The sequence below is a fragment of the Hypanus sabinus genome, chromosome 16, assembly GCF_030144855.1.
Source record: "Hypanus sabinus isolate sHypSab1 chromosome 16, sHypSab1.hap1, whole genome shotgun sequence".
Classification (NCBI taxonomy): Eukaryota; Metazoa; Chordata; class Chondrichthyes; order Myliobatiformes; family Dasyatidae; genus Hypanus; species Hypanus sabinus.
Window position 1 is genome coordinate 6,623,973 of NC_082721.1, and position 25,022 is coordinate 6,648,994.

General features: G+C 40.3%; 1 protein-coding gene across 13 annotated transcripts in view; it reads right to left on the bottom strand.

Annotated features, from left to right (window-relative positions):
• Positions 1–1,451: 1,451 nt before the first annotated feature.
• Positions 1,452–25,022, bottom strand: part of LOC132405974 (transcription factor 12-like) — a 174,376-nt gene continuing 150,805 nt past the window's right edge. For 6 of the 13 annotated variants that reach the window (XM_059991052.1, XM_059991055.1, XM_059991050.1 and 3 more), the window contains exons 18-20: positions 23,257–23,489; positions 12,394–12,539; positions 1,452–3,628 (exon numbers count right to left, since the gene is read on the bottom strand). In XM_059991052.1, coding sequence (XP_059847035.1) covers positions 12,397–12,539; positions 23,257–23,489 — 376 coding nt within the window. In that variant the 3' untranslated portion in view covers positions 1,452–3,628; positions 12,394–12,396. Of the gene's footprint in view, positions 3,629–4,839; positions 4,941–12,393; positions 12,540–18,336; positions 18,561–23,256; positions 23,490–25,022 lie in introns of those variants that run through there. The other 7 variants (XM_059991057.1, XM_059991048.1, XM_059991047.1 and 4 more) reach the window with 4 other exon arrangements.

The following is a 25,022-nucleotide window of genomic DNA, read 5'->3' on the forward strand; positions in this document are numbered from 1 at the left end:
AAACAGATCCTGAGTGAGAATCTTCTGACCTGAGAGTGGCTTCATCGTGGCAGGTGAAGAGGCCATGGGGATGGGGATTGGAATTAAAATAGTTGGCCACTGGCAAATCCTACTTGTTGCACATGGAGTGAAGGTGTTCGGCAAAGTGATCCCCCAAACTACATTGAGACTCTCTAAATTGATCGTACTGGGCACAGTATACGGTCCTGACAGACTTGCAAGGTGAACTGTTGCTTAAGCTGGAATGAGTGTTTGGGGGCCCTGAATGGAGGAGGGATACGTGTCAGGAGGGAGATTAGAGAGGAGGGACAGGAAATCAGACAGGAGCAATCCTTGCGGAGAGCAGAGAGTGGGGCGTGTTTGGTGGTAGGGTCCCATTGAAGATGGCAGATGATGCGGAGCAGCACTATGTTGTGTTAATTAGTGCAATGAAGAGAGACCTCAAGAGACAAACTAGAAAGGGAGAAGATAGTTAAGGGTGAAGAGCCAAAGAAAGGTAGGTGAAAAGTGCATTTCCCAAGCTCATGATACCCCCAAATGTTTCTCTTTTTGTAGCTAATAATGATAACATAACTTAATGATAGAGCTTGTGGGTTAAATATTAAATCAGGAAACCAGGTGTAATGTTTCTGCTTTACTATGTTACACAATGGGATCTATCACTTCTGTTCATAAGGCATGATAAGACCTCACCTTAACATCTCATTCCAATAGAGGACAGGTCAGCACAGCAGTGGGATAAACCCAACAATCCAAGATGAAATTTTTGAAATCTTGTATCCACACTTTTAGCTCAGGCAAGATTGCTACCAAAAGCTTCACACACACACAGGCAAACTGCGTAATGTGTGGAGATTTCAGGATATTATGTGTACCAATACATAATAGCTATGAGGACACTCAGCTCACAGTTGTGGTTCCAAGTCACTGTTTGCATATGACAGCAGCAAAACCCATGAACACTGCTTCTACAGACAGGCTAAACCAGATGAGGGTAGCTGGTGAGCCTCATGCTCCGTGAGATAGGGACATGCCCATCCTAGCATGCAAAGTCAGCTCTGGGCAGATGAGATCAATAGTAAGATCCAATGGCCAAAGAAGGTGGTTCTGCAACGTTCTGTGGCAAGGGGAGGGCATGACAAGGCACTGATGAAGTCATGGGCATCTAATGCAACCAAGGAAGACTCCTGCTTGCGATGACTACTTGTACTTGTATCACTGGACCTGGACTTCCAAGATTGAAAGACTGGAACTGCTCCATTGTAACAGCTTCTCCACTTTAAAAACTCACCGGCACAGGTCTCCTGTCATTGTTGGATACGATGGACAACCAACACCTGTGAGGGGGGCAAAAACCTAGCTACACAGTACCGCCTCAATTTTCAAAAACTTCACAAATAATTGATCAGCATTTTCCTTAAAATAACAAGTCATAAATGCTATAATCCATATGAAGTTACAGTTGAGTGTAATTACAAGTACCCTGCCAGATAACATTAGCCAGAAGTTTGTAATTCAGGAAAACATAATCATCATCGTTATTATGTGCCCCGTGGGCAATCATGGTCTTCCAAAACATAATACATTTTTTAACTGGGAACTTTTTGCTATTGTTACAAAACTGAAAAGCTATAGGTGCAAATTATAATTGATCTATTCCATAATACATATTTGTTAATTTACACAGTGGAAAAGGAAACACTTGTTTAAATTTAAGGAAAACCCTTTATTACAATGACATTGGGTATACAAGATTAAACGGACATTAAAAAGGAGGGGCATTCCTGTTATAAAAATGGCACATTTATTGCTACATTACTGTTATATACATGACAGCTCTCGTTAACTACTAAGGCAAAAGGAAATGATTTAAACTACTTTTCCGAATACTCCAGCCAGCTGTTTTGATGCTTGTATAAATACAAAAAAAAAACACACAAGGAACTCGAGGCACTCAGCAACACAATCAGAAATCTAATTGTGTAACATTTAAGTACTGTATGGGTGCTAGAAGAAGCTTTACCTACATGTACTAAAATAAACTTCTCGAATCAGACATTGAGTAAAAATCTACAAAAAGTAACATTCGGAATCCAAGACATTTTCAAGATTTATGGTATAAAAGGATTGCTGTTGTGAAAATAAGCCAACTTTTTTCCTTAAATTTCACTTTGTAAGGGTATACTGCAAGTCTTTTCTTAGCAAAAAAAGCACTAGACAAAAAAGAGGCTTTTAATGAAATGTTAGGCACTGGTCATTTTTCATTCTGTCCACATTGCATCACAAGTACAAGAATGAAAAGGCCACGTAATTTTTTTTAACTATTACATACATCTGCAATACTCAAAATGAGCTGAGAAATGTCACTGCACAATATTTAATGCAGTTCTAGTAATGTCAGGCATTTTACCCTCAAATGTCAAAAATTTTGTTCATTCAGTCCCACGGTTTTGTTGTCCGTTTTCCACTTGTTCACACCTTTTTTAAAAATAAAAAAAGTTATGTCAAAAGTACTGTCTTCTGCTTGGCTGGTGAGAGTCTGTGAATATACGTTTTCAGTGGAAGACTGATTCCGTGTTTTTTTTTATTTGCAATGGGTTCGTTTCCACAGTACACAGGCTGCGGCAGAAATGAATTCAGCTTGGCATGAGGCAAGCCACTGTTACGTAAGTTGCTCACAATCCATATTAGATTCCACGACCAATTCATAAGAATTTTTAAACATTTGAATATTACATTGTGTAGGAATCTACAATAGCGTGGAAACGTTTTCCCACTTCTTGAATAAATCCATGACAAACCTATGGTCATACATTATCTAGAATCTGCAGCAACAGTTACTGCAATATGAAAGTCTCCAAAGACCTTTCAAGTTCTGAGTACGCACTATGTCCAGCTACCTTAAAAAACTACAATGTAAAGTCTAATAATGCAAAAATATAGTTTTGCTCATTTTACATAAAATAACTCCCTACAAATGAATGAACTAGCTTCAGTAATGCACTCATTATGTTGGCCCTCCACATTTACCTGATCGCAAATGCAGGACAAGAGAAGGTCTGTAGGATATTTTGTCCATTGGCTAACAATCCCCTCCCATCCTCCCCCACCCCAGTCAAGTACTAGGGAGACGTGGAGTGGTTGCGTGTCAGTTGAGTAAGACAAATATTTTCTGGGAATGCTGTAAACCAAGGACATTTTTTTTTGTTAAACAATAAGACAACTTGCTTACAAAACAAGCAAAAAGGACTTTGTTGAAATTTTGTTCCAAAACAACCTCGCATCCTTGCAGGTTTCATTAAAACATACTGGGATTTAACATAAGCTCAGGCACTAACTCCTTTCTTCCACTGTCGGGGAAGGGTTTTTTATTTCCCTTTTGGACTGTAGCAAAAAACCTTTGCAGCACAGAGATCCAGTACTTCTAATGATATGCATCGACTGTCCCCCCTCTTTAGATAGATATAACAAATGTGCATGTTCACATTTGCAATTCTGATCCAGATAAAAGGATTTGTCAGTTTTATCATTTTGTTTTTGGCAGAACAAGGTTTCTTCCTCAAGGAGAAAGATGACAGATGATGTGTCATTCTTGCTTACCACCTTCAGTTAAACCAGGCAGTCAGAGCTGGAAAGAAATGGAAAGTTATAATTAGGCAATCTTATCATTTTGCACAGTAGCAATAATTTATCTTCCAGAAAGTTATTAACAGTTTATTACCAATTGCAAAACAAAATTGAGTTCTATATATTATTTAGATATACTGCGTGAACAGGCCATTCCGGCCTAACAAGCTGCACTTCCCAGCAAACCACCTATTTGAACCCTAGCCTATTCAAAGGATAATTTACAATGACCATTTAATCTACTAAGCCTTTAGACTGTGGAAGGAAACCAGTGCGCCCAGAGGAAACCCACGCAGTCACAGGAAGTTGCACAGACTTCTTGCAGACAGCATCAGGATTGAACTCTGAACTCCGACATCCCCAACTGTAACAGCGTCATGCTAACCACATTGCTACCGTGGCCCGCTATGCAAAGGCAACACATGAGTAATAAAACAACTGCACCGTTTAAAATAGGCTCTGAACATAAATCAGGAGATTATAAGCTGGCGAGTCTAACATCAGTTTGGGAAAGTTATTGTAAAGTATTCTAAGGGACTGGATATATCAGTATTTGGATTGGCATGGACTGATTAAGGATAGTCAGCATAGCTTCGTGCGTGGTAGGTCATGTCTAACCAATCTTATAGAGTTTTTTGAGGAAGTTAGCAGGGAAGTAGATTGAAGGCAAGGTCCCGCATGAGAGGATGGTCAAGAAGGTTCAGTTGCTTCAGGATAAGGTAGTAAATTGGATTAGACATGAGCTTTGTGGGAGAAGCCAGAGAGTGGTTGTTGAGGGTTGCCTCTCTAACTAGAGGCCTGTGACTAGTAGTTTGTCGTAGGGATTGGTACAGGGACCTTTGTTGTTTGCCACCTATATCAATGATCTTGAAGATAATGTGGTTAACCGAATTAGCAAATTTGCAAATGATACGACGAATGGGGACAGTAAGGAAGGCTATCACGGTGTTCAGAGGGATCTGTTTCAGCTGGAAAATGGGCTGAAAAATAGCAGATGAAATTTAATGCAGACATGTGTGGCAGAACAAAGGAATCTGGGAATACAGATCAAAAATTCATTGAAATAAACATAGGTAGGTAGGGTCACACAGAAACCTTTTGGCACGTTGGCCTTCATAAATCAATGTACAGGAGATGAGATGTTATGTTGAAGTTGTATAACATGTTGGTGAGGCCTAATTTGGAGTATTGTGTACAGTTCTAGTCACCTACCTACACGAAAGATGTACAGTGGTATTAGAAAGTTTGTGAACCTTGTAGATTCTTTTCTATTTCTGCATAAATGTGATCAGATTTTCACGCAATTCCTAAAACTAGATAAAGAAGAGCCCAATTACATATATAACACAAAAAACATTATACTTGTCCATTTACTTATTGAGAAAAATGATCCAATATTATGTTTTATTTTGAAAAAGTATGTGAACCTCTGGGGTAATGTCTTCTACAAAAGCTATTTGGAGTCAGGTTTTCCAATCAATGAGATGAGATTGGAGGTGTGGGTTGTAGAGGTGCCCTGCCCTATAAAAAGTCAGGTTATTGACAGAGCCTGCTCCTCTCTAGAAAGATCGGTTTATGAGCACAATGCATCAATCAAATCAGATTTCAGAGGACCTTAGAAGAATTGTACTTGGAAAAGGGTACAAAAGCATTTCCAAAGACCGGGGTGTTCATCAGTTCACAGTAACAGAAATTGACCACAAATGAGAGGAAACTCAGTACTGTTGCTAATCCCCTTAGGGATGGGCACCCTGTAAAGATTACACTAAGAGCACAACATGCAATGCTGAAGGAGGTGAAAAAGAACCCAATAGTAAAAGACCTGCCTCAGGGCCTGGACAGCTTGCAATCCTTGAGGGAACAATGAATTCAAATTTGTATCAAGACATTTTACAGGAGAATATCAGGGTAGCGGTCAGTCACCTGAAACTTAATAGAACCTGGATAATGCGACAAGACAATGATCTGAAAGACAATAGCAAATGAACAACAGAATTGTTTTAAAAGAAGAAAATTCATGTTTTGAAATGGCCAAGTCAAAGTCCTGGCCTTATCCTATAGAAACGTTGTTGAAGGTCCTGAAGCCAGCAGTTCATATGAGGAAGCCCACCAACACCCCAGAGTTGAAGCAGTTTTGTAAGGAGGAATGACTTAAAATTCCTCCAAACCAATGTGCAGGACTGATCAGTTACTAGAAATGTTTGTTTGAAGTTCTTACTGTACGATGGGTCACACCGGTTACTGAAAGCAAAGATTCATTTACTTTTTCCAACAAATACGTGTAACATCAGATCATTTTTCTTAATAAATAAATGAACAAGTATAATTTTTGTGTTATTTATTTGGGTTCTCTTTATCTAGTTTTAGGACTTACATGAAGATCTGATCACATATTTATGCAGAAATAGAAAAAATTCTACAGGGTTCATCACCTTTACAGCACCAATGTAAACAAGGCTGAAAGTGTACAGAGAATTCACAAGGATGTTGCTGGGTCTGGAGGACCCGAGTTACAAGGAAAGATCAGGATTGTATTCTTTAAAATGTACAGATTGAGAGGACATTTGGTAGAGGTATACAAAATTATGAGGGGTATAGATAAGGTAAATGCAAGTAGGTTTTCTCCACTGAGGTTGGGTGAGATTAGAACTAGAAGTCATGGGTTAAGGGTAAAAGGTGAAATGTTTAAGGGGAACATGAGAGGGAACTTCTTAACTCAGAAGGTGGAGAGTGTGTGGAACGAGCTGCCAGCACAGGTGATGGATGTGGGTTCAATATAAACACTTAAGAGAAATTAAGAAAGGTATGTGGGTGGGAGGGATATGGAGGGTTATGCTCCAGGTGTAGGTCTATGGGACTAAGCAGAATAGATCAGCACGGACCAGGTGGGCAGAAGGGCTTGTTTCTGTAGTATTCTAGGACTATATTGCTAAAAAATTATATTGAGGACTATATTGTAATTTTTGCTTTTAAGACTTAGCCTATATAAATATAGGAGCAGAATTAGGCTATTTGGCCCATCAACTCTGCTGTCATTTCATCATGGCTGATCCAATTTTCCACTCAGCCTCAATCTCCTGACTTCCCCCTGTATCCCTTCATGCCCTGACCAATCAAGAATCTATCAACCTCTGCCTTAAATATATATAAAGACAGTCTCCACAGCTACCTGTGGCAAAAAATTTCCCAGATTCACCACTCTCTGGCTTAATTCTTCCTCATCTCCGATTTAAAGGCACAGCCCTCTCTACTGAGGCTGTGTCCTTTGGTCTTAAACTCTCCCATCATAAGAAACTCCTCTCCACATTCACTCTATCAAGGCCTTTCACTACTCGATAGGTTTCAATAAACTGCTTACAATATTCCAAGTGAGCCTCACCAGTGCTTTATAAAGCTTCAACATTACATCCTTGCAACACATGCAAATTGCCAGAGGAACTCAGCAGGCCAGGCAGCATCTATGGAAAAAAGAAGTCGACATTTTGGGCCAAGAGCCTCCGACAGAAAGCAAAGATAAGTAGGTTTAAAAGGTGGGGAAGGGGAGAGAAACACATGGTGATTGGTGAAACCGGGAGGGGAAGAGATGAAATAAAGAGCTGGAAGTTGACTGGTGCAAGAGATACAGGGCTGGAGAAGGGGGAGTCTGATAGGAGGACAGAAGGTCATGGAAGAAAAGGGATGAGGAATACCAGAGGGAGGTGATGGGCAGGCAAAGTGAGAAGGTGAGAGAGGGAAAAGGGGATGAGGAAAGGTAAGGGGGGGGGGGGGGGGCAGAAGCCATTACTAGAAGTTCAAGAAATCAATATTCATGCCATCGGGTTGGAGGCTACCCAGATGGAATACAAGGTGATGCTCATCCAAGCTGAGCATGGCCTCATCACGAGAGGAGGCTATGGATTAATATATCAGAATGGGAATGGGAAGTGGAATTAAAATGGCTGGCCACCGGGAGATCCCGCTTGTTCTGGTGGATGGAGCATTGATGCTCAGTGAAACGATCTCCCGATCTATGCTGGGCCTCAGGCCACACCAGGAGCACCAAACACAGTAAATGACTCCAACAGACTCACAGATGAAGTGTTGCTTCACCTGGGTTTGGGGCCCTGAAAGGTAGTGAGGGAGGAGGTGTAGGGGCAAGAATAGAACTTAATCCGCTTGCAAGGATAAGTGCCAGGAGGGAGGTTAGTGGGAAGGGACGAATGGACAAGGGAGTCACTTATGGAGCTATCTGTGCAGAAAGCAGGAAGTAGAGGGGGAGGGAAAGATGTGCTTGGTGGTGGGATCCTGTTGGAGATAGTGGAAGTTCTGGAGAATTATGTGCTGGATGTGGAGGCTGTTGGGGTGGTAGGTGAGGACAAGAGGAACCCTATCCCTGGTAGGGTGGTGGGAGGATGGGGTAAGAGCAGACCATAGAATACTACAGCATAGAAAACAGGCCATTCGGCCCTTCTAGTCTGTGCTGAAACTTTATTCCGCTAAAGTTTGACTACACCCAGTCCATAACCCTCCAGACCTTTCCCATCCATGTATCTATCCAATTTATTCTTAAAGCTTAAGTGTGAGCCTGCATTTACCATGTCAGATGGCAGCTTGTTCCACACTCCCACCACTCTGAGTGAAGAAGCTCCCCCTAAACCTTTCCCCTTTCACCCTAAAGCCATGTCCTCTCATATTTATCTCTCCTAATCTAAGTGGAAAGAGCCCACTCACATTCACTCTGTCTATACCCCTTATAATTTTGTAATCCTCTATCAAATCCCCTCTCATTCTTCTACGCTCCAAGTAATAAAGTCCTAACCTGTTCAATCGTTCCCTGTAACTCAACTCCTGAAGACCCAGCAATATCCCAGTAAATCTTCTCTGCACTCTTTCAATTTTACTGATATCCTTTCTATAGTTAGGTGACCAGAACTGCGCACAATACTCCAAATTTGGCCCCACCAATGTCTTATACAACCTCACTATAATATCACAACTCTTATACTCAATACTTTGATTTATGAATGCCAGGATGCCAAAAGCCTTCTTTACAATCCTGTCTACCTTCATAATCATAATTCCACTTTCAGGGAATTATGTATCCAAACTCCCAGATCCCTCTGTTCCTCCACACTCCTCAGTGCCCTATCATTTACTGTGTATGCCCTATCTTGATTTGTCCTTCCAAAATGCTTGTGTGTCAAAACACACTTGTCTGTATTAAATTTCAATACGTGCATGAAATGGAAAAAATACAGTTGAGGGCAGTGTTGATGGTGGAGGAAGAGAAGCCCCTTTCTTTGAGAAAGGAGGACATCTCCTTCATACGAGAATGAATGAGGAAATGTCCTTCTTGCTAATCACATCCTTGCTTTTATATTCTAGCTCTCTTGAAATGAATGCTAATATTACATTTGAACAAAAGAGCATAAGAAATAGGAGGAGTAAGCCATCTGACTTATCGAGCCTGCTCTGCTATTCAGTAAGGCCACAGATGATCTGGCCATGGACTCATCTCCACCTAACTGCCTTTTCCCCATAATCCTTAATTATCCTTTCTCATCACAGACTCAACCTGCAAATTAACCTTTAGGGAATACTGCACAAGGACTTCCAAGTCTCTTTGCACCTGAGTTTTTTTTTGTATTTTCTCTCCATTTAGAAAATAGTCAACCCTTTCATTTCTTTCCTAATTTCCTAATTTCACTCCTAATCTGTGTAAGTCCTTCTGTAGCCTCTCTACTTCTTTAAAACTTCCTGCCCCTATAGCTATCTTCATATCGTCTGCAAACTTTGCCACAAAGCCATCAATTCCATCATCCAAATCATTGATATATAACGCAAAAAGAAAGTGTCCCAACACAGACCACTGTGGAACACTACTAGTCACTGGCAGCCAACCAGCAAAGACTCCCTTTATTCCCAATCTTTGCTTCCTGCCAATCAGCCACTGCTTACCCATGCTAGAATCTTTCTTGTAATTTCATGGGCTAGTAGCTTGTTAAAGCAGCTTCATGTGTGGCATCTTGTCAAAGGCCTTCTGAAAATCCAAGTAAACACCATAAGCTGATTGTCTATCCTACTTGTTATTTCTTCAAAGAATTCCAACAGATTTGTCAGGCAAGATCTTCCCTTCAGGAAACCATGCTGACATGTTAATAGGCCATACTATTTTATCATGTGTATCCAAATACTCTGAGACCTCAACCTTAAAAGTAGACTCCAACATCTTCCCACCACTGAGGTCAGACTAAATGGACTACAGTTTCCTTTCTTCTGCCTCTCTCCCTTCTTGAAGAGTGGAGTGACATTTGCAATTTTCCAGTCTTTCCGAACCATTCCAAAATCTAGTGATTCTTGAAAGATCATTACTAATGCCTCCACGATCTCTTCAGCCACCCCTTTCAGAATCTTGGGGTGTACACCATCTGGTCCAGGTGACTTATCTACCTTCAGACCTTTCAGTTTCCCAAGATTCTTCTCTCTAGTTATGATAACGTCACACACTTCATGACACCTGGAACTTCCACCATACTGCTAGTGTCTTCCACAGTGAAGACTGAATCAAAATTCTTACTCAGTTCGTCCACCATTTCATTGCCCCCCATTACTACCTTTCCAGCATTGTTTTCCAGTGGTCTGCTATCTACTTTCGCCTCTCTTTTACACTTTATGTATCTAATGAAAGTTTTGGTATATTTTTTAATGTTATTGGCTAGCTGATTTTCGTATTTCATCTGTTGGTTTTTAATAGCTTCCCAATCCTCTAACTTCCCATTCATTTTTGCTTTGTAATATGCCCCCTCTTTGGCTTTTATGTTGGCTTACAGACTTCTCGTTAGTTAGTCACTGTTGTGTCATCTTTCCTTTAGAATACTTCTTCTTTGGGATGTATGTATCCTGTGCTTTCTAAATTGCTTTCAGGCCCAACTAAATGGTGACAATTTCTATTTAAATGTAGCAGTGACTATCAAACTACAAAAAGAATAATTGTAATCAAAAACTTGGTCAAAATCAGGAAAATAAGTTTTTGAGAATGTCAGAACTGTGGAATTAAAGACGTGTAGACAGATATAGTGGAATTACTTATGTACACATTAAAAGTCGGTCAGCAAGCCCAGGAGAAACGATGTGTAGCGACACTTGCAGTCTGTCCTCAGGTTGTGCTGGTTGTTAACGCAAATGATACATTTATTGTACATGTGATAAATAAATCTGAAAAGGATTAGTCTGGATTATTTGGAGTGTAGATAACAAAATTTTCAACATTTAAAATTAATGATCAATGTGGTTTAATATTCAAACACTATGGTGAAAGGTGGTACATTAACTAACTTGATGAAATTGTGGAATGATTCACTGGGAAAAGAGGAAGATACAGACTATCTGAGTCGGTGCTGCCCCCTAGTGTTGGCTTGGCAGAAGATAAGACATTGTGTTCAACTGCAGATTTCTGCAATACGTACTGTATTCATGGACTCAAGGTCCTGGATTGTATTTTTTTTGAGTGACTGCTTTTTACTGCTTTCTTATATATGTGTTATGTGTGACTGCTGGTACTATGTTTTGCACCTTGGCCCCAGAGTAACGCTGTACTGTTTGGCTATATTCATGAATGGTTGAATGACAATCATACCTGAACTTCATCATTGGAGGTTGATAGACTTTTGATAAGTCAGGGTGTCAAAGATTACAGGGAGAAGACAGAAGAATGAGTTTGAGATGGTTAATAAATTAACCATGATAGAATGGTTTGAGCAGACTCTGGGCTGGATGGCTTAATTCTGCTCATGTGTCTTAAGGTTCTATGGAAGCGGTAGAGCAAATTTTCCCTACTCAAAATGTCATCACAAATTTATGTTTCTGTTTATCAGTTACTCAAATCATGCTGTCCTTTCCACACTGGTGATATGTGTTACCGATTCAGCTCTTCAAAACTTTAGGGTTTATGTCATCTCAAGTAGATAAAATGAACATGTTTTGGCATCATATTTGTATTCAATATGGTTGCCTTATTATACGGAAGATGTGGAAGCTTTAGAGAGAGAGTGTAGAGATTAAAGATTCAAGATTTGGTAGGTTTCAATGAAGTCCCTCCATTCATTCTTCTACAAGGATGTTGTCAAGACCGGAAGACCTGAGTTATAAGGAAAGATGGAATAAGTTAAGGCTTTATTCCTTAGAATGTAGAAGATTGAGGGGAGATTTGATAGGGGTATACAAAATTTTGAGGGATATAGACACGGTAAATGCAAGAGGGCTTTTTCCACTGGGTTTGGGTGGAGGTCATGAATTAAAGGTGAAAGGTGAATAGCTCAAGGGGAACATGAGTGGAAACTCTCAGTGTATGGAGCGAGTTGGCAGCATAAGTGGCACATGCAAGCTCAATTTCAACATTTAAGAGAAGTATGAACAAATACATGCATAGTAAAGGTATGGAGGGCAATGGTCCTGGTGCAGGTTGATGGGAGTAGGCAGATTAAATGGTTTGGTGCTGAAGGGCCCAATTCTGTGCTGTTCTATGACTCTAAACTCCAGCGAGACATCAAACACTCTTCCTATGTTAACTTCCTGGTCCTAGACTCCCCCACTATAGGAAACATCCTCTCAATATCCACATCATCCCTCTCATTCTTCTAAACTCCAGTGAGTGGAGGCCCAGAGCCATCAAAGGATCATCACATGTTAACCCTTTTATTCCTGGGATATTCTCATGAACCTCTTCTGGACCTTCTCCAGTGCCAGCACATCTTTTCTTCAATACGAGGCCCAGAACTTCTGACTTACCTTCTACATGTGGCTCACTGCATTGTGATTATCTCCCAGACCAGGATGTGTAGCTGAAAGAGGCAGTGGCTGCTCCCCTACCACTGCCGATACCTTCTCCTCCTCCCTTCGCTTAAGGCAGGCAGCTTTAGGATTCAAATTGCGCTCTACAAAGTAATACAGAAAAATACTAAAATACAAACCATTTAAAAATGATAGATGAAATATTTGAATAAAACACATTTGGAATTGTATAGAATTTCTTCAGATAAAAAAGATTACAGATTTGCTTCAAATAATAATTATAGGAAACACGTGGAAGCTTTAGAGAGGGTGCAGAGGAGATTTACCATTTGATGCCTTGATTAGAAAGCACATCTTATGAAGAAAGGTTGAGTGAGCTAGGGCTTTTCTTCTTGGAGAGGAGGAGATGTGACTTGGTAGAGGTGTACAAGGTGATAAGCGACATAAATACAGCGGACAACTAGAAACTTTGACCTTTCTCCCCCCAAGAGTGGAAATAGCTAATATGAGGGGGCGTAATTTTGAAGTGATTGGAGGAAAAGTATAGGGGGTATGTCAGAGGTAATTTTGTTCTCCACAGAGTGGTGAGAGTGTGCAGGGGATTTTTTAAAATGCTCTAATTGTGTTCCTTGTAAAATTGTGCATGGTTTATGTTTTTGTATGATGCCACTGGAAGCAAGATTTTCCATTGTATCTGTACATACATGTACTGGAATGTATGACAATAACATCAGCTTTCACTTTGAGACTGACTGGCTCTTGAACCTTTGAACCGCAAGTAATGCCATACCTTCCTTAACCTTGTTTTAAAAAACTCAAACTTGCCATATCTTGAAATTTTATTAACTTTATTTTAAACTAGGGGTTCCCCACTTTCTTTATGCCATGGACCCCTACCATAAAGCAAGGGGTCTGTGAATGCCAGGTTGGGAACCCATGGTTTAAATAAAGAGGGATTTTTATACCTTCTTTGTTCAAATTATAAGGTAAATTCATTGCAGGAAAAATAATATACTTCAAAGGGTTTTAGCAATACAGAGAAGTCATGGAACCAGCCTTCCCTCCATAAAACACAAGAGACTCTGCAGATGCTGGAAATTCAGAGTAACAACCACACAAAATACTGGAGGAACTCAGCAGGTCAATCAGCATCTGTGGAGTCGACATTTCGGGTCGAGACCCTTCATCAGGACAATAGGTTATAACCATTAATGCTGCCTACACTTCTTGCTGCCTTGGGAAGGCATCCGACATAACCAAAGACTCCACTCATGCTGGATAGTCTCTTTTCCCTCCTTACATCAGAAAGTAGATACGAGAGTCTGAAAGAACACATCAGGCATAAGGCAACTTCTATCCTGCTGTTACAAGACTGTTGAACAGGTGTAGGTAGCCTCTAACCTGATGGCATAAACATCGATTTCTTTAACTTCTGGCAGAATTTCCCCCCTTCTTCTGTTCCCCACTCTGGCCTCTTCCCTTTTCTCCTCACCTGCCTATCACCTCCCTTTCTTTCTATCATGGTCCACTCCCCTCTCCTATCAGGTTTGTTCTTCTTTATTAAAGCAAGATTAAAAAAAAGATTGATAAAAGGGTCACAACCCGAAACATCAAGCTGAACCACTCCTGTATAGATTTAGTATGGACTCCTCATCAAGCTAAATGGCTTTCTCTATGGAGAAGGAATAACAGCTGACATTTCAGGCAGAGACTCTTTGCCAGGACTACAATCCCAATGAAGAGTCTCAGCCCGAAGCGTTGACTGTTTATTTCTTTCCATAGATGCAGCCTTACCTGCGAATTTCCTCCAGCGTTTTATGGTGATTCTCTGGATTTCCTGTATCTGCAGAATCTCTTCTGTATATACTACTGAACAGAACTCTTGTACAATAAAGATGGACTCCTGATTTTTCAATTTACCTCATCATGATGGCCCTTGTAAATTGTTTGTCTACCTGCATTTTCCCCGTCAGTGTAAAATATATTCTGCATTCTGTTACTGTGTTTCCCTTTGTACTACCTCAATATACTTATGGCTGGAATGATCTACCTGGAAGCATGCAGAAAAAGTTCTGCATTGTATCGTGGAAAAAAAAGATACCATCTGGCAGGAGGTGCCACAACATGAGGACTAGGACTGTTGGGATGGGAAACAGCTTCTTCCCCCAGTCTGTGACACTACTGAACTCCCTGCCACTACTCAGGCCACATCATGTTTGAAGCACCAGTAGTGTTATACTGTTTACATTTCAACTTGTGTCGTAAATGCTCCTCATGCTAAGTGCCAATCTTCTGGAATATATATTATTATTTGTTAATTTATTTATGGAAATATTACTTTATGAGTTATATGTACTGTGCTGTGCACCTTGGTCTGGAGGAACACTTTCGTTTGGTGCTTTACATGTATTCTGGGCAGATGGGGCTTGTCAGCCGTGTTTGGCAGCTCAGCTAGAAGGAAAGTTTTGATCTCAAACCACCGCTGCCTTGCATCTATACCCACTCATGGGGGAAGCTTCGGGAGTAAACCCAAAGAGAAAATCTGGAGCTGGAGTCCCTAAGTCAGAACTACGTAGAGTTCAACACTGACTGGCAATTCTTTCAATACCACTGGTGCCAAACTGTATCAGTCTTTGGAATCATCAGCTGTGTGGATGGGGGGGAATCCTGCTGCTTGGGCAGCAGTTTGCTGTCCATATCATATGGCCCTGGCTAGCATATTACATAGACAGGTAGGATGCACGTGGCTGAATGACAATAAAATTGAACTTGAACTTTGTATGAGTGACAACAATAAACCAACTAGCAAGGGGCTGGATTTTCTAGCCAGCAGTTGACACTTGTCTTGGCCTTCAAGGAGAAGTGCTTAAAGATTATCAGCAAGTTGTACACACCAATTTCTCCTATTCTGATTGAAGTTACTGCCTCAGACCTGTTGTGTCTTTGTGGTACCAAGCATCAGTAACATCACTAACCAACACTGTAGTGTAGCGATTAGCATAATACTGTTACAGTGCCAGTGATCACCAATCGGGTTCAATTCCTGCTACTGTCTGTAAGGAGCTTCTACGTTTTTCCCAGGAACGTAGAATAATTAATCCAGGGGGATTAGATTCCACACACTCATAATTTTCAGGAAAAAAAGACTGAACAACAAAGAATATAGCTTAGTTTACTGGCATAGACTTGATTGCTTTTGTTTTAGAAGTTCATAGGGATGATTTTAGGGACAGAGTAGAGTTAGGGGTCGAAGGCCAGAGTCTAGGCTTCCTTTCTGTGCTTGAAGGCCAGTGATGTGGGGAAGTGACAAAAGGCATCCATGGATATCTTGCTGTTCCAGTTTGGTGGGTTCCGGGACAGATTTCTGTGCAAAAAGGATGGACAAGAGCTGGGAGTCTGAGGTCCCATCAGCGGCTAGTCCAGGAGTTAATACAGAAAATCCAAGCCCAAAGGTCAATCGGAAGCTTGAATGTCTGAGCCCAATGGCAGGAGCCTGAAGATGGGAAGATGCAGACTGAAGACCTGTTCAGCATTGGAGGAATGTCCGTGTACGAGTGTGTGGGAGGAAGGAAGGAAAGACCATAAGACATAGGAAGAATTAGGCCATTTGGCCCATTGAGTCTGCTCTGCCATTCCATCATGGCTGATTTATTATCCCTCTCAACCCCATTCTCCTGTCTTCTCTCTGGAACCTTTGACACCCTGATTAATCAAGAACCCATCAACCTCCACCTTAAATGCAAACAATGTCCTAGCCTCCACAGCAGTATGTGGCAATGAATTCCATAGATTCACCACCCTATGGCTAAAGATATCTTTCCTTATCTCTGCTATAAATGGACACCTCTCAATTCTGAGGCTGTGACCTCTAGTCCTAGACTCCCCTATACAGAAAATGTCCACTCTATCCAGAGTTTTCAATATTTAACGAGATCCTCCCTCATTCTTCTAAACCCCAGTGAATACAGACCCAGAGCTAACGTATATTCATTTGTTAACTCTATATATCTATATATAACTCTATATATCCAAAAAAAAACTTTTTGTATCTTCTTTTATATTAGTGGCTAGCTTCCCTTCATATTTCATCCTTTCCCTGGCCAAGAAATACCTCCAACTGTGCCCAACTCCTTCAGTGTCATGAAGTTGTTATTTTGTTTGTTGTGCTCTGTGTTGTTCTGTTAAGCATACGTATGTTCTGTTCTGTTAAACAGGGTACGCCGGTGCTGGAATGTGTGGTGACACTTGCAGCCTGGCCCGAGCACATTGTTAGTTGTAACTTAAACAATGTAATTTTACTATATATGTTTAGATGTACATGTGATAAACTAATCTGATCAACTAAAATTCATAATCTATGTGGTATAAACACAGAAAATGCTGGAAATACTTAGGTCAGGTTGCAACTTTGAACTGTACATTAGTAGTTCCCCCATCCCCTCCAATAGATGTGGCTTGACCTTATTTCAGATTTTCAGCACCTGCAGTGTTATTTTTTAAACCCTAAAATATTTTCAATAACTCTGTCATGGACAGTCCCAAACTCAATTAAGAAAGGAAGGCGGTTGGGTATTGGGCTAGCAACCCCATCCCATAAAAACCTAGAGCTACAGAAACACCAACAAATGCTCCAAAGACGTCACCTCGGGAGAGGAAGGATCTGCACCTTTAAGTGAAAGATTTCCACAGATTTACCACCTTCTGTTTAAGGAAATTTTATTTATTTATTGAGATGCAATGTGGAATAGCCCTTCCAGCTCTCCAAGCCATGCCTCCGAACAACCCCCGACTTCACTTGAGCCTAATCACGGGACAATTTACAACTACCAATGAACCTACCAACCGGTACATCATTGGACTGTGGGAGGAAACTAGAGTATCAACCACACAGTCATGGGGAGAATGTACCAACTCCTTATCTATGTTCTAAATGGACTGAAATGCGCCCTTTGGCCCTAAACTCCCCCACTATAGGAAACACACTCTCCATACCCATTCTATCTGGGCCTTTCAATATATGATAGGTTTTAATGAGAATCCCCTCATTCTACTAAACTCTAGTGAGTATGGGCCTAGAGCCATCAATGTTCCTCATCTGTTAACCCTTTAATTCCCAGAATAATTCTTGTGAGCCTCCTTTGGACCCTCTGCAATGCCAGCACACTTTTTTTTTTAAAAAAGATAAAGGGTGCAAAACTGCTCACAATACTCCAAGTGCAGTCTGACCAGTGCCTTGTAAAGTCTCAGTAATGTACCTTGCACTTCCACAAACTTCTTCATATCCCAACTTACCAGCGTTGATGAAATTAAAAATAAACCCGTAATTTTTTTAATAAACTCCGAACAAAGCTTAAATTCTCAAATCCAAACAGAGAGGATCACCAGGATCTCGCTCACCCCTATTTGTGACATTTACTTGGAGTGTTGTAGGCGAGGGACCTGAAGCATTGTAAAGGATCCCTATCACTCATCCCACAATCTCTTTGACCCACTACTATCAGGAAGGAGGTACAGGAACCTTATGACTAAGGACTGCCAGACTGGGTAACAGCCTCTTCCCTCAGACTGTGAGACTAATGAATACCTTGCCACCACTGAGGTCTTGTTAATAGGACAGTGAGCCGTTTACTGTACGGTTTACAACATGTATTTTGATTTATATTTTATTAACCTATTTATGGTAACATTTTGCTTTATATATTGTGTGTAATCTATGTTTTGTGGGTTCACCGTGCTCCAGAGGAACATTGCTTTGTTTGGTTGTATACATGTACAGTCAGATGATAAACATGAATTTGAAATCTGTTTAATCAACAATTTACTGTCAAAATTTTAGGCTGCCTGGTTTCCTTGTTCCAAATGTGGAAATCAGAAAAGTAGTTTAACCCAGCAGGAGCAGGCAGTGTTGCCCCCGGTACAATGTTAGTTACTGTACACTACCTCGTACTTGTTGTTCAAGGCTGAGAATAACTTGGACGGCCTGCTGCAGGATGATGAGTTTGGTTTGAGCTTTATCAGTTTTTAAATGCATCTGACACATGCGGCCCAACTCTTTGAAAGCCTCATTAAGGTTTCTGATGCGAATTCGCTCCCTGACATTATTTGCCATCCGCCTTTCCCGGTCCTTCAGCTCTTTTTCTTCGCCTGTAAAGCCTTCGTCAGTACTGCAGGGTTCACAGTGCCAATAGGTGTTAGTTAGAGGTGGCAACTTAAAAAAAAGCCATTTTCCTTTGGCAGTGCATAAAGATTCTATCAAAACTAAATATATAGTGTATCTTCACAAAGCTAAAAAATTAAAATATCAGGCACAAAATTTGCTTTAAGAAATCAGTTTGCATTTTCAAATTTGTTAACTTCGGTTGAGTGAGCCAGACTACCACAAACATGTGATAGATAAATAAAACAAAGAAAGCCACACAGAAAAAAAGACGTACTGGCTTGTAAAAGCTTCACATCCAGAGCAAACTGCTAAAAGAGACAGGCACAGGAGATTACATTGCCCTGATAAAGGAGTTGGCATTATGTACTCAGGTTGCACGCATGTAATCGTGTGGCGTTATCAATTGTAAAAAGCTGTATAGGATAAATTTTAAAATAGTTTCAGGGATAGTTCTGCCTTATCACAAGTCAATCCTGAATGCAAAATTTGTAAATCAAGACTTCTTTTAAACAAAATGCTACACATGTATTCATTTTAAATTTTCTTTAAAACAACTGTTCCCAACCTGGTGTCCATGAACACCTCAATTAATGGTAAGGCTCCATGGCATAAAAAAAGGTTGGGAACCCCTGATTTAAAGGAAAAATACCCTGACATTATTCTCTATTCATAATTTATCTAACCCTAAAATGTGAATTATGTTTGACTTAAATTCTTGGCGAGAGAAAAAAATAATTTTCATTAGTGCAATATTATGTCATAGGAAATGTAATTTTAATATTTCACCAGGCTAAATTGGATTCAAACAAAATGTCCAGTATGGCGTGGTTTGACATTTCTACATGTGATGGTTGTAGGCTATGCAGTCAAAGCTCGGGCTATTTTCCTTCATCTTTCTTGGCTGTTCATGTCAAAGTTATGGGTCAAATACACAATTTAGTTTATTTTATATTTTTAATTAGATACAGCACAGAGCAGGCCCTTCTGGTCCAATAAGCTGAGCCACCCAGCAACTCACCTATTTAACCCTAGCCTAATCACAGGACAATTTAAAATGACCAATTAACTTACTTACCGGTATGTCTTTGGACTGTGGGTGGAAACCAGACCACCTAAGGAAACCCAAGCGCTCATGGGGAGAATGCACAAACTCCTTAGAGATGGCACCAGAAATGAAGTCTGAATTCTGATGCCCTGAGCTGTATTAGCATCGTGCTAACCATTGTGCTACCATGGTGCCACTAACAACACAGATATGTTTGAGTACTCAATTATTGGCAAATCTTTATGTGCCCAACAATCAGATTTGGATTTTTTTTTGGTTGTCATCAAGGACCCCCACCATCCAAGCCATGCTTTTTTATTCCACTGCTGTCATCAGGAAGGAGGTACAGGAGCCTCAGGGCCCACAGCACCACGTTCAGGAACAGTTATTACTCTTCACTATCAAGCTCTTGAACCAGAGGGAATAAGTTCACTCGTCTTATTTCTGAATGGTTTGAGCAACTTATAGATTCACTTTCAAGGTCTCTCCATATCATGTCCTCAATATTTATTGCTTACTTATTATTATTTCATCCTTCTCGTATTTGCACAGTTTGTTGTCTTTTATACATTGGTTGTTTGTCTAGAGTGCAGTTTTTCATTGATTCTACTGTGTTTCTTTGTATTTACTGTGAATGCCTGAAAGAAAATGAATCTCAGGTCTGTACACTGTGACATATATGTATTTAGAGAATAGATTTACTTTGAATTAATGGCTTTTCCAAATGGGTTTTTAGTTGTTAAAAAACAGCCCAAAGGAACCTGGTATGTCTCAAAGCCTCAAAATCTTAGAATACTATAACCTAAATTTATAAAGTGAACAAGAATTTTCCTTAAAGTCTGTATCAGCATTTATAGGGGAAAGGTAGTCCATCAAGTTTATTTGTGTTTTAACACTTAGTTGTTTCTGAAGCTTCACTACTTCTCAGTTTGTCTCTGCTCACATTTTCTTTTTCACTTTAGCCTCATTGGTTACCTGTAACTGCCCTGCTGATACACAGAAGTAATTTTTTTTTGTGTGGGCTTGCCATGGTGCGCAAAGTGAGGCCAACTAGGAATTCTCTCTCACCTTTAATGTTCAGGGTAGCTTGAAATTTATTTTTTGTAGGTTTACACAGGGTCTGTTGAAGCCAAAGCTCCATTTTATTTGTCAGCTGTTGGAATCGATATTTCGGAGAGCCAAGTAAATCAGAACTTGGAACAATAATATTAAAGAGTTGCCAGACTCGTCAGATTGAATTATTCAATAGTTTCATATCAATTTCCAGCCTTGAACACTGCCAAGCACCAAGTACGAGGTCAGAATACAGCCAGTGTATAACCATGGAACAGAAGAGTGGCAAATCTTAAACACAAGAGATTCTGCAGATGCTGGAAGTCCAGAGAAACACACACACAAAATGCTGGAGAACTCTGCAGGTCAGGCAGCATCTATCTGCCTGACCTGCAGAGTTCCTCCAGCATTTTGTGTGAATTAATAGGAGAGAAGAACACATTTGTTATGGAGATTATGACCGAGAGCACAAGCTGGCCGGATGTGAATCGTCCCAAATACAATGAATCGCAAAGGAACTGTTAAACTGCGTGAGGCATGCCAAGATTTCCATGCACAGAGGGACAAGCAAGATGGATGTATGAGAGAAAAACCCAGGACACATCTAAAGAAGCATGACAGAAAGACACAATACTGAAGCAAAGATGAGGAGGACCAAGGACACCAGGCTAACCTATGGGGAACCTTTAAAGAGTGAAGCAGAATGCAACCCGGAAAAATGAATGAATAAATTGGCGATCAGTCATTTCTTTCCTTGTATTACTCGACAGTTAAAGGGATTTTGAAAGATGGAACATGTTTAGCACTGGGAGTAACCAACATTTTCATCTCCTTAAAACTAGTTTGTGATAATCGGAGTTACTCTTGCCAACAACATCCCATTACCATCCATATAATTATATATTATATAATTACTTTTTGTGTTACTGTGTGTTTACTGCTATCTTACGATATACTGTGCGAGCCTTAGGTACATATATATAACTAGGGTGCCTAAGACTTTTGTACATAGGTATATAGGTTAAAATAGGAAGGCGGTTGGGAAACAGAAGTAAAAGTACTTAGTTTTGTTACCTAGTATTCGGAAAGACATAATATTCAGTACCGTGTAAAAGTCTTAGACACTGTAGCTATATATACGTGCCTAAGACTTTTGTACAGCACTGTATATGTGTTATATGTGCCTGTACCATGTGTGACTGCTGGTACTGTGTTTTGCACTTTGCTGTTTTATTTGGCTGTATTCATATATGGTTGAATAATGTTTAAACTTGAAGCATAAATGTACGAGTTTAGAAGGTAAATGCAGTCGCATTTTGAAAAGAGACAGATTTGTGGGAAAACTGGAATACTGTTTGTTCACAAGTTATAATCTTCTGACAAATGTTAACAATGAACAGCCCACACCTGGGCATGAATTTAGGCAGTGTGAGAGGAGACAATGATGTCCTTGTTGCCTAATGCTGTTTCCTTCATCTACACCTGCCTGTCCCTTCTTGGAGCAGAATACACCTTTTGGGACTAATGTTCTACTGCAGACACATTGAATCATAACACTGGGGCCTGTGGAACAGGACAACGGTTTAAAATTTCACCTTTATTTTCCAAGGATGTGGGGGCCAAATGGAGTGATTTTACTGCTGGCCTGGCTGAGTTAATCTCCAAATGCATAACCTTTACACCTAAATTCCTCAATATGCCTGACCTGTATATAAACAAGTAACTTAGTCATCCAATTTCACATCCCCACCTGTAAATAAGTATGCCAAAAGTATATTTCTCTCTGCTTCCCCTTCTTCCCTTTCACTGATGGTCCAACTCTTCTTTCCTTAAGATTCCTTCTTCTTCAGCCCTTTAACTTTTCCACCTATCACTTCATCTTCTCTCCCCTACCAACCCACCTTCCTGCTCACCAGGTTTCACCTTTCACCTGCCAGCACCCCACTTTCTTATTCTGCCTTCCTTCCATCCAGTCCCGATGAAGGGTGTCAGTCTGAAACGCTGACTATTTACCACCCTCCACAGATGCTAACTGACCTGCTGAGTTCCTCCAGCATTTCACGTGTATTACTGAAGAAAGTATGCTCAGTGATATTTTTGGACCAGATATACCTGCGTGTATTGCTTCACTAACTATACACAAGAAATGAAATCCAAGTTATTACCACCATGAAAGTGATCAAGAAAAGCACAACAGGAAACAGAGCATTTTGTATTTAAGTTTCTGCAAACGTTCCATCCCCTTCACCATCTGATTTCTGAATGGGCCTACGTACACAACTTCACTATTTTTTTGATATATATACAGTATACACATCACAAACACACACACCCACCCCTATCTATACCTATCCATCTTTATCTCTACCTATATATCTTTATATTTTAATTTATAGTTTTCTTCATATTGCAATGTACTGCTGCCACAAAACAAAAAATTTCACAATATATGCCAGGATTTAACCCTGATTCTGAAGTGCAAGTTTTGAGAAACAGGGCGTGACGTTATAATGGTGCATAGGGAGGACAAGCCTTTAGGCATGCTGTATTTCGACAGTACAGAAAGCCCCCATGCCAGTTGTTATCACTATGGCTAACTGACCTCTGACTTGTTGCTCCAAGTTGAGAATGACTGACACAGCCTGGTGGAGAATAAGTAGTTTTGTCTGTGGCTTGTCATTGTTAAGGTGGAGTTGACACATGCGTCCAAGTTCTTTGAAGGCCTCATTGATGTCACGCACACGCAGGCGCTCACGGGCATTATTAGCTACTCTCCTCTCCCGCTCTCTTTCTGCTTTTTGCTCTGGGAGAAGTTGCTCGTCATCATCTTGACTACTGACCAAAATATAATAAAGACATCCCTCAAGTACAAAATAAAAAGCGAAGATCATTGAGGCAACTACATGCTTTTCAAATATATGAAACAAACAATAAATCTGCTAACAATTTAGTAATATTACGAAGATTTAATGTTCACACTTACATTCAGTGGCCACATTATTAGGTACACCTGTATACCTGCTTGTTAATGCAGACAGTTGTTGTTCAGACGAAGATCAGAATGGGGAAGAAACATGATCTAAGTGACTTTGATCATGGACTGATTATTGCTGTCAGATGGGATGGTTTGAGTATCCCAGAATTGCAGATCCCCTGGTATTTTCATGCACTACAGTCTACAGATGATGAGTTTACAGATTATGGTGTGATGAACAAAAAAAACATCCAGTCAGTGGCTGTTCTGTGGGCAAAACTCTCATGCTAATGAGAGGGGTCAGAGGAGAATGGCCAGACTGGTTCAAGCTAATAGGAAGGCGACACCAGGTTCCACTCCTGTGTCTAATAAAGTGGCCACTGAATGTTGTTTCTGAAGGCTGCAGTTTGATAAAAGCTCTTAAAAAAACTTAGTAAATAAAACATTTGAAACAATGTAAAATTGCCACTTACTTACTTGCACATCTTTAGCAAACAAAAATCAGTTTCACACATCATGAATCATATTATTAAAACTTCACTGCCCTCTTGATTAACATGTTAAGTCTGCACTTGACCTGTCTGCAAGCTCAGATACATTTTCAAATTGTGAACAGTTTGGGTGTATCTGCAAGACATTTTGTCACATTTATTATGTAATCATGAAAATAATTTCCACTTAGAAACATTAATGATTTCACCTGTGTGCAGCATATTTGGTATGAATAAAAATAAAATGAACATTCAATGAGACTGTCAGACGCTACTTCTTCTATCATCCCATGACAATAACATAAAAGTGCTAGTGGGCACAGCCACTTAGCCTGTCAAAAATGCTATTATACACAAGGCACTTACAGGATTTACACGGAACACTATCACAAGAAAGCAACATCCATCATTAAGGACCCCCACCATCCAGGCTATGCTCTCTTTTTGCTTCTGCCATCAGGAAGGAACCTCAGGTCCCAAACCACCAGGTTCAGGAACAGTTATTACCCGACAACCATCAGGCTCCTGAACCAGTGTGGATAACTTCATTCACCTCAATTTGGAAATGACTCCATAACCTAGGGACTCACTTTCAAGCACTCTACAGCTCACGTTCTCACTATCCTTTATTTAAATCTGCACAATTTGTCTTCTTTTGCACATTGGTTGTTTCCCTGTCTTTACTTATGTACAGTTTTTCATGAATTCTATAGTATTCCTTTATTTTCTTGTAAATGCCCATAGGAAAATGAATCTTGACGTTGTGTAGGGTGACATATATGTACTTCGATAGTAAATTTACTGTGAACTTTGAACAGGGAGATGGAACACTGTCATGAATCTACAACTCCATCAGTTAGCGTTTTAGAAGTCACGTGTCAAGGAGGTTTGCTGACACAATCT